The sequence below is a fragment of the Protopterus annectens genome, chromosome 1.part2, assembly GCF_019279795.1.
Source record: "Protopterus annectens isolate FY-2018-M chromosome 1.part2, PAN1.0, whole genome shotgun sequence".
NCBI classification, from domain to species: Eukaryota; Metazoa; Chordata; order Ceratodontiformes; family Protopteridae; genus Protopterus; species Protopterus annectens.
This window is the reverse complement of record NC_056727.1, coordinates 975,127,943-975,142,606: the sequence shown is the minus strand read 5'-3', so window position 1 is coordinate 975,142,606 and position 14,664 is coordinate 975,127,943. Positions and strand designations below refer to the sequence as shown.

General features: G+C 41.7%; 1 protein-coding gene across 1 annotated transcript in view; it reads right to left on the bottom strand.

The window, feature by feature from the left end:
* Positions 1-14,664, bottom strand: part of LOC122792203 (tyrosine--tRNA ligase, cytoplasmic-like) — a 480,316-nt gene that overhangs the window by 18,444 nt on the left and 447,208 nt on the right. The window contains exon 13 of the mRNA XM_044059934.1: positions 10,591-10,732. Within this exon, the coding sequence (XP_043915869.1) occupies positions 10,591-10,732 (142 nt within the window). The remainder of the gene's footprint in view (positions 1-10,590; positions 10,733-14,664) is intronic.

The window sequence follows — 14,664 nt, the reverse complement described above, 5'->3', positions numbered from 1 at the left end:
GTTTAGTAATGTGTGTTAACACTAACCTTGCCCTTCCTCCTAACCATATACCTAACATTAGAAATAATTCTTTCTGTAACACTATCACTATTCAGTCAAATTTGGTCTGAATTGCATGGTAGGGTTACGATTTATAGATTGAAAACTGAATTTGTTTTCCATTTTTATTATATTGATTTTCAAGTATATATACTGACAGTCAAAATAATGTTCAGCATATTTTGGTTGATCTTTTATGTGCTGATACACACCAAACATTAATGACAGTCATTCACTCACACATATGCACACAAACTACATACATATGTAAATATCTCTACATATGTCTATATATCTATAGACACACACACACACACACACACACACACACACACACACACACACACACACACACACACACACACACACACACACACACACACACACTCTGGATATAAAAAGTTTACACACCCCTGTTAAAATGCCAGGCTTTTGTGATATAAAATATGAGACCACAATAAATCATTTCAAAACTTTTGTCATCTTTGGAATGAGGAATAACCGACAGGACTAAATCATCCTCTGCAAGGAAGAGTAAACCTGTCTGGTGGACATCTGCAATAAATAAACTCTATAATTGTCATCTTACAGTGATTTTGCATTTAATTAGGGTTTTCTTTGTTTTGCCACTGACTGAAAGCATTAGCTAAGACGCAGAGAGCTGGACTGACTCTTTTTGCAGATTAAATTAAATCACAAAAATGTGTACAACAGATCCAAAAGTCACAAGAGTATGTAAACCTCTACCTACTGCTCTGACCTCAACCATGTTGCCAATGAAATTACATTCTAGGCCTTCTCTACAGGCAGTAATGGGGGACATGTTTGAGTGTTCAATTCCACCCCAATGAAGAGAAGTATTTATTGGTGGGAACAGAGAAAAGATCTTTCAGTTTATGGAGATGCTCAGTGCATGAAATGATGGACGCACCCAAGGTATGGATGGTATCAGAATTTCCTGATAGGGTGACAAAAAGACAGTCATCCAGATACAGGAAACTGCTTCTCTTGGAAGAACTCCCTACAACTAATGGCAAGCAACTTGGTAAACATTTTTGGTGTAAACTGTGACCAAAACTTATTAGCACCGTGTTCCTGAAACATATGTCTACCTTGAAGGAACCTCCTCTACAAATCCCCACTACGATCTAACAGAGACATGACCCCCCCCTTCCAAAAAAAGTGAGCAGTCATCAGGAATTTGACAAAATTAATGTGCTTGTTGGAGATTTTGAGTTCCAGGATGGGAAATAAGTCTCCAGTCCATTTCCGAAAGAAAATGGACATGGAACTAGCAAAATACACCAGCCTTTGGTACTGACTCCAAGCTGGGACACAATCACAGAAATAGCCTAAGCAAATTTTTCTAGGACAAAGTTATAAATGCAATTACTCAGCCAGAGAAGTTATCCTCCTCAGAAACTTAGCTACACATAGCAGGGGAGGCAACACTGCTTAATTTTTATTGGACTGCCACATTCTAGCTGGAGGCTTCATCTATGAAATCTCGGGTGGCCTAAATGAATAGGATTGAGCCGCGTAGAAAACAACCAAAAACCCCTAGACTGTGGCCAATGCCACCTCCTTATGTTGGACATTCTCAACCTGGTATAGGGAGGACCAGTCTAAGGTGACATAATTAAAGAATTGAGCATATGACAAAGCCTGCCTATGCTCATCCTTAAAGGAAGACAGCCTAAGCCTTGTCAACCTCCAAAGGTACTTTTCTGAGCTGACTGCACTAGCCATATCATCAATGTGGTCAAAATGACAGCAAGTCACAATAAACACACTGCACAAGATTTAATAAGGGTCTTTCCAGATCTTCTTTATACCCAGAATTAGGCAGGGTTACAAACTTTTCAAGAGGCTGACTTACAAACCATGACTGCAGTCTATGCAAGTGATATAAATAAAGGATACAACCCCAGCAAGGCACACGAGAAATCCTTTCTGCCATCCTTGCCAATAGCCTCAGAGATGCATCATGTTGAGAGGCTTAATAAATAACAAATGGAAACCAGAGATACCATCTAACCTGCACAAGGTTCATATTTCCCACTGAATGTTCTGTATCCTCTTTGTACTACAGGGTAAGCTAATAACAGTAGCTTGCTCATTAGGACTTAGAAGTATACGCCACAAATTGAACATGACTAAAGCTGAACCAAAGAGATCATGCAGGATTCTGTCATGAGATGCTCAATGAGGATGTCACTTCATTCTAATTAGGGTTTGAAGAGCGAATTTCTCTTCCAGCATGCACATGGAATGGAAAGTACATGCTTCCAGGTTGCATAAAGGGCATCTGTTAGAGAAATGTACAAAATGTATAGTGTACAATTCTGCACCTAAAGGGTTGAGTTAATACATTTATTCTATGTAAAATGTGTAAATACTGGTGGTCTCTGTAAAAGCTGCTGACGCCTGAAAGTCTGTTTGTTCTTGCTATGGAATGTTGAGATAGGGGCCTCACACTAGCAACAGATAAATGTTGTGTCAAGAAGAGACAGTTAAAGGACCATTACTCAGAAATTGGGTTTGACAGGTTAAGCCCAGTTGTCAAACTGAATTTTGAGAAATGTTTTGTAGGTCAGCAACTACCTGATAAGCACCTGCTGTGTACGTGCAAAGAACTGTATAAAAGCAGCAGGCTGAGCTATTGAAAATCAGACAAACCCTGTACCTACATGCTTTGTCTCCTTGCTGCAAGTAATAAAGGATGACTTGCTGAACCTTACGTGAACTGATCTTTGTATTTTCTTTACAGCATCTTTTATAAGATCCACATGTGGGAATGAAAGTACAGTTGTTTAAGTAAATTTACTATAACAGTAGATGTTTGAATGATCAAAGTAAACTTGAATAACATTTCAGGCGTGGCTGACAGATCACTTCTCAGGGCTACTCTACCTGCGTCGAATATGACCCTCCTCTTGTAGAGGTCAGACTGTTTTTCATGTTAAGAACCTCAATTCAGCCCGATGACCTGGCTCAAATGGAGCAAGTGTTAGTTTCTCCAACACAAAAGTAAGATCTACCTGTTTTCTAGGAGGCCTGGAATGTGACAACCCCTTTAAAAATAGTTTCAAATGATACTGCACTGAAAGAGGGGGATCCATGGGAAGAAATGCTGAAATGGCCAACACAGTAACCTTGATGGAGGAATAAGACTGGACAGAGGACTAACTCTCACAAATAATGTAGAACCAGAGAAACACTAGCCCTGAAACGGTGCCAGTTCCTGTCTTGGTACTAACTACAGATTTTTTTTTTCCATTTGATAATCTTCTAGTGGCAGATGTTATTTACTCCTTTTAATATCTACTGCACTTTCTGAGAAAACAGGTGCCTAAAAGGTGTTCAAGATTCTATCATCCAGGCACTTAGTTGTAGTTGTTTGGGGTTGGGATGTAACACCTCCTTTTCTGCGTGAATAAGTCCAGTCTGTAAAGAAGCTTGTGGTAACTGACCCTGGCCATCCAAAAAGAAGGGAGAACCACTGTGACCTTTGCACAGTCCTCTTGAATCTTGAGAATGATCATGGAAATTGATGAAAAGGTGGAAAAGCACACAGAAACATGCCTGTTCAAGGAAAAGGAAAGAAAATCAGTCTTCTAGGCATTCCTGCATTATGTCCTGGAGCAGAATTTTGCCAGTTGATTGTTGCGAGTCAAGCTGAAAAATCTACATGAAGTAATGCCGACAACTAGATAAATAATTCCTGAAAGCCCCCCCCCCGAATTAATTTCAATTTGTGAACTTTTGTCCTGGTCCTGCTCAGCTTGTCTACCACACAATTTTGCTCTGATGGTATGTAAGATGCATGTAGAATGAGCATTTACCCATAATCCCTTGCTCATCTAAGACTACCTCAGACTGAGTCTGCCCCCGCACTGCCCAAAGTAACACTATTCAATCCCAACAGGAAAATACTAAAGTCTCCTGGTGGACACATAGAGACTCCAACCACCACCTGATCTGCTTTTGACAGACCTTTGTCAGTACAATGGGGAACTCCATCAGATGTGTCAAGATGAGATAAGACCAGTGCACTACCAGTGTCTACTGCAGGACCCTCATGTGGTACCATGCTTGGGGAACCAAGCAGATGGTGGATGCCATGTGTCCTAAGTGGCTAAGAATAAGATAAGCCAGGGGGTTGGGTAAGAGAGCAAGGAAAAGGCTAGACCCTGCAGAGCTGATACTCTGGAAACTGGGAGTCTTGCAATCTGACAAACAGTATCCAAGTGGCAGCCTATGAGCTCTACCATTTGCACAGGGGAAAGGCTGGACTTCTGATAGCTGACTGTGATGCCAAAGGAGCTACACAGCTGGAGTACTGTGTCCCTGGCTTAGACTAATGATGCTCTCATGGAAGCAGTTAGGATCCAATCATCCAGGTAAGGAAAGACATGGAACTATTGTAGGCTGAGTCAGGCTGCCACAACTGCTATACACTTGAACACCCAGGGGCAGTGCTGACATGAAAGGGCAGCACCTGGAATTGGTAATGACTGTCTCCCAGCCAGAAGTGCAGAAACCTCCTGGAAAGCCTCTCTATCTTTATCTGATAGTAGGTGTCCATAAGGACATTCGAGCACATCCAGTCTTTTCTCAAGAAAGGAAGAATGTACGGCACTGTGACCATCTGGAACTGGTCTATTTTACAAAAAGCTTCAACCTATTCAAATCCAAAACTGGCCACAGGTTCCTTGTTCTTCTTTGGAACTAAAAAGAACCTTGAACAGATCCCTGGATCCACAATGGACTGGAGGAACCTCTTGAATGACTATTTTCTGACTTCTGAATTTTGATGACTGCATCCCTTCTCTGATGGGGTGGCACATATGGGAGATGTTCGGGATATACATTTGGAGTTTCCAAAAATGGAATTGTGCAGCCTCTGGATATAACTCAATACCCATGCATCTGAGGTAATGGCCTCCCAAGCTTCTGGGTGTAGAGCCAAATGCCTGCCGAAAGAGTCGAACAGTGGAGCAATTCTTCAGGGTTGCTGAAAAGACCTCTCAGAGAAGCTCTGCAAAAGTCCAACTTCTGCAGACCACCTGCATCATGAGGGCACTGCCCATTGGGGGTACGTCCCCTTGCCACACTGGAACCCCCTGAAGGATATTCCTGAAAAACACTTTTCTAAAAAAGAGATGTCCCCCTTATGGTTCTGAAAGACGCTCTGTTGAGGGGTAGCAAAACATACTCCAAAGGCAGACAGCATCTTTCCATCTTGCTCTCTCCTAGTCAAAGTGCCCTTAATCTTATGCCCAAAAAGTGAACAGCCACCAAAGGGGGCATTAATAAAGAATGTCTTGAAGCAATCCACAAAATTACGTAGCCTCATCTAGGTGTGGAGATGCATGACATGCAGGCACTAGTGGCTCATGATGTCATCAACCACATTAGACAGCAGATGCAGGGACACATGAGCAAAAGAAAAAAGTGGACATCTCAGTCTCTAAAGTCTTCTGAGACTCTGGAGTCTGCTGTGTCTTAATTACCCTTGACCAGCCTTCAGCGTAACATTGTGTTGTAAGTGTCAAGTGAGCAAGACAGTTTAACACCCTCAGTGTGAACATGACTGAGGGATAGGATTGCTTTCCCAGCCAGTTCAACTCCAGAAATTCCCTATTCAGGGAGATGAACTGAGGACCTCTCTTGTGAGATGTCCTCCTTAGTGGCTGCTACCAACACAACTGTATCCATGGCCAGACCCTTACTCCAGTGCTGCTGGTCCTTGGCAGCGGTGAAAACCTCGTCTGGCATATTAGGGATTAGTTCCACCATACTGGGCTCCTTCCATGCCCTCCAGGATACTAGGTCAATAAGGATGTCTGGAGGGGGAACCAGCAGGACATGGATGGGTCCACCCCGAAAGCCTCCAAAAATACTGAAGGTAAGGTACACTGGAGATAATCTCGGATGAGCTGTCCTGGTGCAGACTGATGCATGTGCAAAGGTGCAGACAGTGAAGAGGGAAGGATGCTGGTTGAAGTTGATCACTCCTTCTACTGATGACAGAACATCCTCTGCATGATGCCAAAAGCAGAAACTGAAGCAGGCTGCCCAAAGCCCACGGCCCTAGGTTCCAAGGATCACAAGGACACACCAGAGTCCAGATCCAATCCAACCTGCTCAGATGCCAAGATCAGAGGTGAACTATCAAGAGCAGAGGCCCCAAGCAGGAGGGAAGATCCTAAAACCAGAATCAAAGATGATCCAGATAACCTATGTCTCTATGTGTCAACTCCAAGGCCCACTTGGAACAGACACAGCCGGAGTAGAGGAAAACAAGGTAGGAGTAGGAGACGAAACTGTCCAAGCTGTCAGATCCGAACCTAAGGCAAAGATGGCCCAAAGCAGAGGGGAGCAGTCCTAATTGCATCTGTGCCTGTAAAAAGGACCACATCAGCTGCTCAGATTCTGCTGGTCTGAAACTACTGACCAGCTAGGACAACCAAGCCAACAAAGACACTGAAGGAGGCTTGGAAGCTCACCTACAAAATGACAGCTCCAATGACTGGATCCGAACAGGAAAAGCTCAGATAGGAAATGGAGACTGGGATGACTCTGGTGAGGACTCTCATGGAGTAAAAGTAAAGAAGGAAAAAAAGGTTCTACCTGATGGTGCTCCCTTGGACAACGAGGGGCTAGGAACACAAGAATGGGAGATGAAGCCTTACCTGCAACTGTGCCGAAGGCTACTGGCTGTGAGGTGTCAGAGCAAACAATGGTGCTGAAACTGCCAGGGGTCTTGGGACTTTTGGATCTGGTGGACCAGAAGAAGAAGAGGGGGGCAAATTGTTTTCAGTCCCCCTTGGAAAGTTTTGGGTCCTTAGATCCCTGCTTGTGGCCACGATCAGACTTCTACCATTTACGGGAAGGAACAGTAGAAGAGTTGCCAGATAGCAACAGTCCTTTCAAGACCAACTTGACCGTCCTTTCATTGACGGCATAAGTGCCAAAGCCCTCACAAACAGCACAAGGAGACTTGAGATGGACAGCCCTCAGACTGTATACACAACCTGTCATGGGTGTCCTGCAATGGGAGCTTGTGACTACAAGCTACACACTTTTTAAAGCAGTTCTCCATATTTTGAAACCTAAACACAGCAAACCCTAACCACCAGAAAAATACACTCGTAGGGAAAAGCCCGTTAACGAGACAACACCTAACCCTAAATCTACACTAACCAACAACAAGAGAAAGAAGGCTAAACTACAAAATAACAACACACAAGAAAAAGGGTAGATGATAATCAATCTAAATCACACTCCAAAATATCCAAAAAAGGGTACACTCTGGTTGAGCAAATGACTCCGCTACTGCCCAGGAATGGCAACAAACAAGATCTGAGGTACTCTTAGCTGAGTGTGGGACTATGGGTAAATGATGCGGAGCTCAGTGGGCAGAAGTCTTTGGAATACGGCTAGTCTCTGATCAGAGTCAGATCAGATAATACACATGTTGAATACAGATGGAAGAGACAACATTGGATAACAGCACATCATAAAGGAACCTTCCCACCTGAATTCTTGCCTCCAAATTAGCCCTAATACTCTATATCAAGGAATGCAGATGCTTCCATTATCCTACTCATAAAATCTCAGTTTATTCTACTAAATCCTGTCTCTGCATCAAGATCAACAGCCAAAAGTGATATTTTCTTACATTCTGCTTCCCTCTAGATCATCATTATTGTATTAATGTTGTCAAATGTTGACCTCCTCTTCACAAAGCCATATATATCTATTTTGGCAACACCATTGCCATTCATTTAGCTAGTACAGGCACAATCACTTTATAATCATGGTTTAAAATTGAAATGAGTCTATATGAAGCAAGATCTGACAAGTCTTTACCCTTTCTGGGTAATACAGCCACCACAGCTTTCTTCCAAAATTCTGGTGCTTCCCCTCCTTTTAAAATACTATTAAATAGAATCTTCCACATCTTTTTCACTTCCTTTTCTCCCAACTTCCAGACTTCCTCAGAAATACCATCGATTCCTGAAGACTTCCCTAGAGGTTGACTATATATCACCATTTTTATTTCATCTCCTCTTATCTTAACTGTTAGCTGAGGAGCCTTATTTTCTTTTAACCTTGGGTTAATTAGCTCTTCCATAAACAATTTCCATTTGTCTTTTTTTGATTCCCATACTCCTCTGATTTGTACATTTTTTCATAAAATTTCTGAAATATCTCCTATACCGCTACAAGATCTCTGGTTATTTTTCTTGTTACAGGCTCCCTAGGTTTGGCAAATCCTCTTTCTACTTTCTGTTGCCTAAGTCGTGCTAAGTTTTGCACTCTGGAGTTATAAAAAAATAGATGCTTAACAGCAATCTTTCAAAACTGGTGCATATTATCCAAATATTCTCTTATTTTCTCTTTAGCACTCTGCAGTTGCTCCTCTTCTTGTTCTGCAAGATTCCCCTTATTTTGCAATAATTAAACCTTTCTAAGCTCCACTAAGCAACTCCTAGTAACCATATCCTCCTCCCTTAACCATATATATGCATCTTTTATTTCTACCTTGTTTTTTAACTCCATTTTCAATCTATACCACAAATTAGCTATCCCGTCTAAAGAAATGTCTGTCTTCTCTATTAACTCTCAAATTTCCACTACCCATTCCTTGAATTCCTCTTTTTAACAGCTAGGTGGGAAAATGTCATTGTCTCATTTTTACTTAATTACCCTGCATTTCTATCTTAGTTTTTATTGGTGCATGATCAGAAACAGTTACTGGATGTGTACTGAAATTTCCAATTTAATGCATGTGCTCCTGTGAAATCTAAATTATATCCAGTCTATCCCAGTTACTGTATCTTGGGAAATAAGTAAATTATGTCAGAGTTCCTACTACTGAATTCACATCTTCCATACCAAATATTTTCATAAACTTCATCCAAAACATACTCTCTTTTGTGATATTGCTCCTTCTAGATCCCAGTGATATATCCTTACTATTGCAAATAAAGTTCCATTCCCTACAAAGTGTGCTACTTTTTTTTTCATCTATTTTTGCATCCAGCAGCTAACCATCAGTAGACCCTGGTGTTTCTACTTGATTTCTGGGCTTACCTACCCCACAGACCCCTCCTGGACTAACATCAATAATTGTTGGGGCCAGTGAGGAGACCAAGGCATCCCGGGGTCCATTCATATTACTGTTGGGAGTGTTTTTCTACTAATGCCCCCACATTCAGCATGGCTAGTGATTCCCTGTAGGGGAGGTGTGCAATGGGTGGACCATGAAGAGCCGCTCCTCTCTTCTGCAAGGAGCAGACATCAGCAAGCAGCCCAGCCCACCCTCAAAGCAGACTGCTATAGTTTCCCCACCCTCCACCAAGTAAATCTAACCATGTGTGCTCTGTGAAGACATTTATACCCCCCTACGCAAGATGAGCATGTTTGTCCTCCTGGCCAGCTCCCCAGACATTCAAGCTGTTGATAGAACCAGAGTAGCTTGAACATGTTGAAGGCTTTATCCCTCTAAACCACAGCAATAGCTGTGTGTGCTGTTGGGCCACTGATACTATAATGTGTCACCAAACATTTTCATTAATTATCAGTTCCAGTCAAACTATAAAATCAGTCTAGCATCTAATGTTGAATAAATTTTAAATTTTACCTGGATGAGAGCTCTGACAAACACTAATAAATTAAAAAATTACCTCTGCTTTTATAGAACATTTACACCAAAACACCTAGCTGTACCTGGAACAGAAATCTCAATGAATTTTCTCCGCATAAAGTATACTGCACAAGTTAAAATGGCTAATAGCATGGCCTACACAGATATTGTGCTTTAAAGCAGTCTGGAATTCCGTAATTTTTTTTGCTCTCCCTTCTCATAGCTGACACTTAGCTTCTATTTGCTCCTCTCCTGGCTCACTGGGTCTTACCAGTCCCTCTTTAGCTACACCCAGGTCTGGGGTTGGTGGGAAGATGCAGGGTGCTGTCGGAAAGTGTGCACCAACCCCCCACCCCACAACAGCAGCTTTGCAATCCTTACCACACCTGATGTGCATGTGCACTGCTGCTCATGCTACACCCCCCAACCAAGCAGTATAATTCCTGCATCAGAGAGCTTGTCAGGCACTTATTGCTACTACTGTAAACCCAGACAGCCTCCCTCCCTCCAGGATGAGTTAAAGCCAGCATCAGCTGCTCACTTTTATCCCCCATAGTCTGCAACCCCCCCCCCCCAGCCTCCCAGTTTCCAGTGCTTGTGCTGTTGGTCAAATGTATGTTCTTTAGGGCATAGTTAAAGGCTTTATACCTCTGCACCATGGGCCCAGACTGGACTTCTGTAAATTTTAAGACTGAGTTTTTAGATTTCTATTCTACTTCATCCATTTCTAAGCTACTAGTGAAATTAGTCAAGAAGCCACACATGCTAGGCAGCACAAGCATCTGCAATACAAAAATAAACATTTTCTTCACTTAAGGTGAGACTATACATTGGGAAGTAAGCATCATAAACCTACCGTTAAATAGAGTGATGTGGGTGTTATGTTCACATACCTGCAACTTCTCAAACACCTTCTTTTTGGGCTTAAGTTCTTCATCTGGCTGCCCACTATCATAACCTTCCACAAACACACGTTCTCCTGGGGTGCAACCTTCTGGGGGATCAAGTAGCTCAACTTTGCGGTGGTCACCTTCCCTGCAAGGTAAACAGAGATATATATACCAGTAGTAAACTGCTAAATCTTAAGCTGTTCAAATCTACCATACTTCTTACAAAACATTTCCATTAATTATTATAGTAATGTACTGAGCAAGAAGCAGATTTCTAAGGCAACCCTGTTTAATGAACTGACTGCATGTGTCTTTATGTATAATTCAGTCTGCAGATACTTTATGGATTCATTTATTGTTTAAACAGAGATTAAACAAAGTACATCTTTATACAGCAAGTGGCTTAGGTACACAACCTCACTTGTCTTCTCCATAACAAGGAAACTACACAGACTTATCCATGACTGGAATGCAGGACAATGATGCATGACAGTGTGTGGCTGTTAACCAACTATTAATAATCATCATGGATGTTTTGTAAAGCACACTGTCATATCCCAAGTGCTGCAAGCTACTAATTCAACTCCCATTGTCACATTATGATGACTGGTAATGTGGGACAGTGTTGTCTCAAGTGCTGCACGCTATTAATTCAACTCCCATAGTCACATCATGATGACTGGTAAAGTGGGACAGTGCTGTCCCAAGAGCTGCACATTATTAATTCAACTCCCATAGTCACATTATGATGAATAGTGATGTGGGACAGTCCTGTCCCAAGTGCTGCACGCTACTAAATTCAACTCCCATTGTCACATTATGATGACTGGTGATGTGGGACAGTGCTGTCCCAAGAGCTGCACGCTACTAATTCAACTCCCATAGTCACATTATGACTGGTGATGTGGAACAGTGCTGTCCCAAGTGCTGCACGCTATTAATTCAACTCCCATAGTCACATCATGATGACTGGTAAAGTGGGACAGTGCTGTCCCAAGAGCTGCACATTATTAATTCAACTCCCATAGTCACATTATGATGAATAGTGATGTGGGACAGTGCTGTCCCAAGTGCTGCACGCAACTAAATTCTACTCCCATTGTCACATTATGATGACTGGTGATGTGGGACAGTGCTGTCCCAAGAGCTGCACGCTACTAATTCAACGCCCATAGTCACATTATGATGACTGGTGATGTGGAACAGTGTTGTCCCAAGTGCTGCACACTACTAATTCAACCCAGATAGTCACATCATGATGAATGTGTGATGTGAGACAGTGTGCTGCTTTGAACAGAAGCTTTACAAAAGCTGTTTTACTCATTTTTCACTGCTGCTCAACTAACATTTTTAAGAGACCATATCACAGCTTTCAGAGTATCAAGTAATTTCCAGTAATGACACCCTAGAGAGAGTTTCTATGATTACAAATTACAGTTATATTAGGAACTTAACATAATTGTAGATGTTCAAGCAGATAAACTATTGCTTTTGGATATCCTCTGTCCGGTAGTCCATCTGGCCAGCCTGACTACCACAACATTACCTTCCTCCAGGGCTTCAGCCAAGACCTTCCCATCAATATACAAAAATGTCTGTGATATAAAAGGTATGCTAGCCAATGCCATCTTCTGATGCTTCTTGTTGCAGCAACAGCCAGGAAAATGACCTCAAAGCCCTAGGAGGCTAGATGGAAAGTACAGTTGTGTCCTACTTACCATAATTGTAGATGTTTGAGTAGGTTAATATTGCAGTACTGGATTCTTGAGACTTCCTGCCATGCAGAAGCCCGGGACCAGCTTAATTTCCAGACTGCTTGCATCATCCCCAGCTGACAGATGTCCAAAAATCGATATCTGGACATCAGGGTATCAGAAGGGTGTCCGTTGGTGCCATCTTCTAGTCTTTCTAAGCACTGAACAATCTGATGCTTGAGGAGAGCACACCTTTCCCAATTGTCTGAATCTGAGTGAGGAGGAAGAAAATCATAGGAGGCAGACAGGGCTTGATGTCGATAAGAGGACTATCTGCTGAGAAATCCTCTACCCCTTGTACCTAGCAAGGGGGAGAAAAGTGGTCAGCAGATAGAGGGGTTGGAGTATATTGAGCTATTCAAAAGTCTACAATTATAGTAAGTGGAACACAACTGTACTATGTTCTTCACAGTCAATGTTGCAGTACCGACTGTGGAAGGACTCCCAAAGCTTACAGGTTGGTAGTAGGTCATCTGTATGACCCTAGGAAATAAGGTGTTGCAGTAGCGAAACCTGCTCTAACCCTGGAGACATTGCATAAGTTGTGGTGTTTTGTAAAGGTGTGCAATGAGTTCCATGTGGCTGCTAGGATGGCCTGGGTAGGTAATCCTTTGAGGAAAGCAGTGGGAGTTGCCCCATGCCTGCTGGAGTAGGCTTTAATATGCCCAGGTATAATTTTCTGTGGTTGGAGTAACAGAGGTTAATACAGTTGGCTATCCATTTTGAAATGGTTCATTTGGAGACAGGCCTGCCCTATTTACCCTCTGCAAAAACCACCAGTTATTGCTCTGCACTATTAGGAGTTTTTGCCCCTTCTAGACAGTACCTGATCTGCCTGTGCAGATCCAGGGAATAAAGGACTTTGCTTTACCCTGTTCTGTAGATTTAGAAAGACTGGCAGGTGGATAATGACTTCATTTTAATTAGTGCTGTATTTTTACTAGTTAATTATTCTGACTGATCTTGTGTGCTTTATACTTATACCCCCAGTAGGCCGATGTAATTTTAACCTTTGAAGAGCTCTTGTAGCTTGAGGCGTCAGTGTTAAAATTAAATAAAACCTTTCTTACTTCCGTTTTTTGTTTAGGTAAAGTTTATAATTATTGTTTATGAGTTGGGAATCTTTCTGTAGCTTTGATGAATCAGCTGGATACTTTTTGAGCAGGGCACCATTTCGTACAAAATGAATTTGAGCCAATTACTTGTTGCGATTGGCAGTGCTGCAGCTGTGAAGATTTCAAAAGCCACGGATGGTAGATTCAGTGAAGAAACTGCAGTTGTTGGACCTGCGAGTGAAGCACATGGATATCTGGCTGCTTTATCAGCATTCATTGAGATGGCATCTTTGGAAAACGTCTTCTTTTAATTTGATAGACTAATTTTGTTCTTAATCGTGCAAGCCAGGTAGAAGTACTGGTACTGGAACTATAACTACTGAAATGGTAATTTTGGATAAGATTTCATGTAAACTCATGGATTTTTCTATTCTGCAGCCACAGAATTTTAGTGCAAGTAGTGACAGTGGTGTTTTGCTAAAAGGTAAAATTCTTATGTCTGATACTACCTCTAATTCTGCATCTAGCTTCTTGTGTACGTGTGAAAGGAAGAACTCAGTTAATGATGGCAGTAGGAGTCTGCTACTAAGCCTACTGGCCTCTTTGGAGAAATATGGAAACAAAGTTTGGACAAAGTAGACAATTTGCTCTTAGAAGGTATGTTTAATGCTGTGAACAGTGCTTCGGTACCTGATGGAAACAAGGTTGGTGCTATACATAAAAAGCTATTGAATTTTACTAAAAAGGGAACTTAATGTCTTCTATGATAAACTCTTTTTAGAACAGTCAAATACTATACCCATGGGTTTATGGGTGCTTAGACAGCCTTTCTGCTCCTTTTACTTTAGATGAAACAGATTTGCAAGAAAGGTGGCAAAATGCCTCACTGAAATGTTTGCTAGAATGTTTAAAAATTTCAGTAGAAAAATAAAAGATGAAAACATAAGATTGTGGAAGAAATTTCCACGTCAAAACTTGAATTGCAAAAGGTAACTACATCTAATGGCTTTGTTAAATGGGTATCTGAAATTAGTTAAAATTGAAGAAGCTACGGTTAAATGGAAATAAACTAGTTATGATTTAATATAATCTCACTAGGACAGAATAGTTGGCTTTGAAAAAAATTAACTGAAGGGACTCATCGTTACCAGATTGTTATCAGGGTAGTCATTAAGGGCAGTAACTGGGCAATTATGGATGAGGATTTCTATAAGGAAATGTGTCTGAAAGAATTAAACTCAGGAGCTTATGAAAATTTAAGTGGGGAT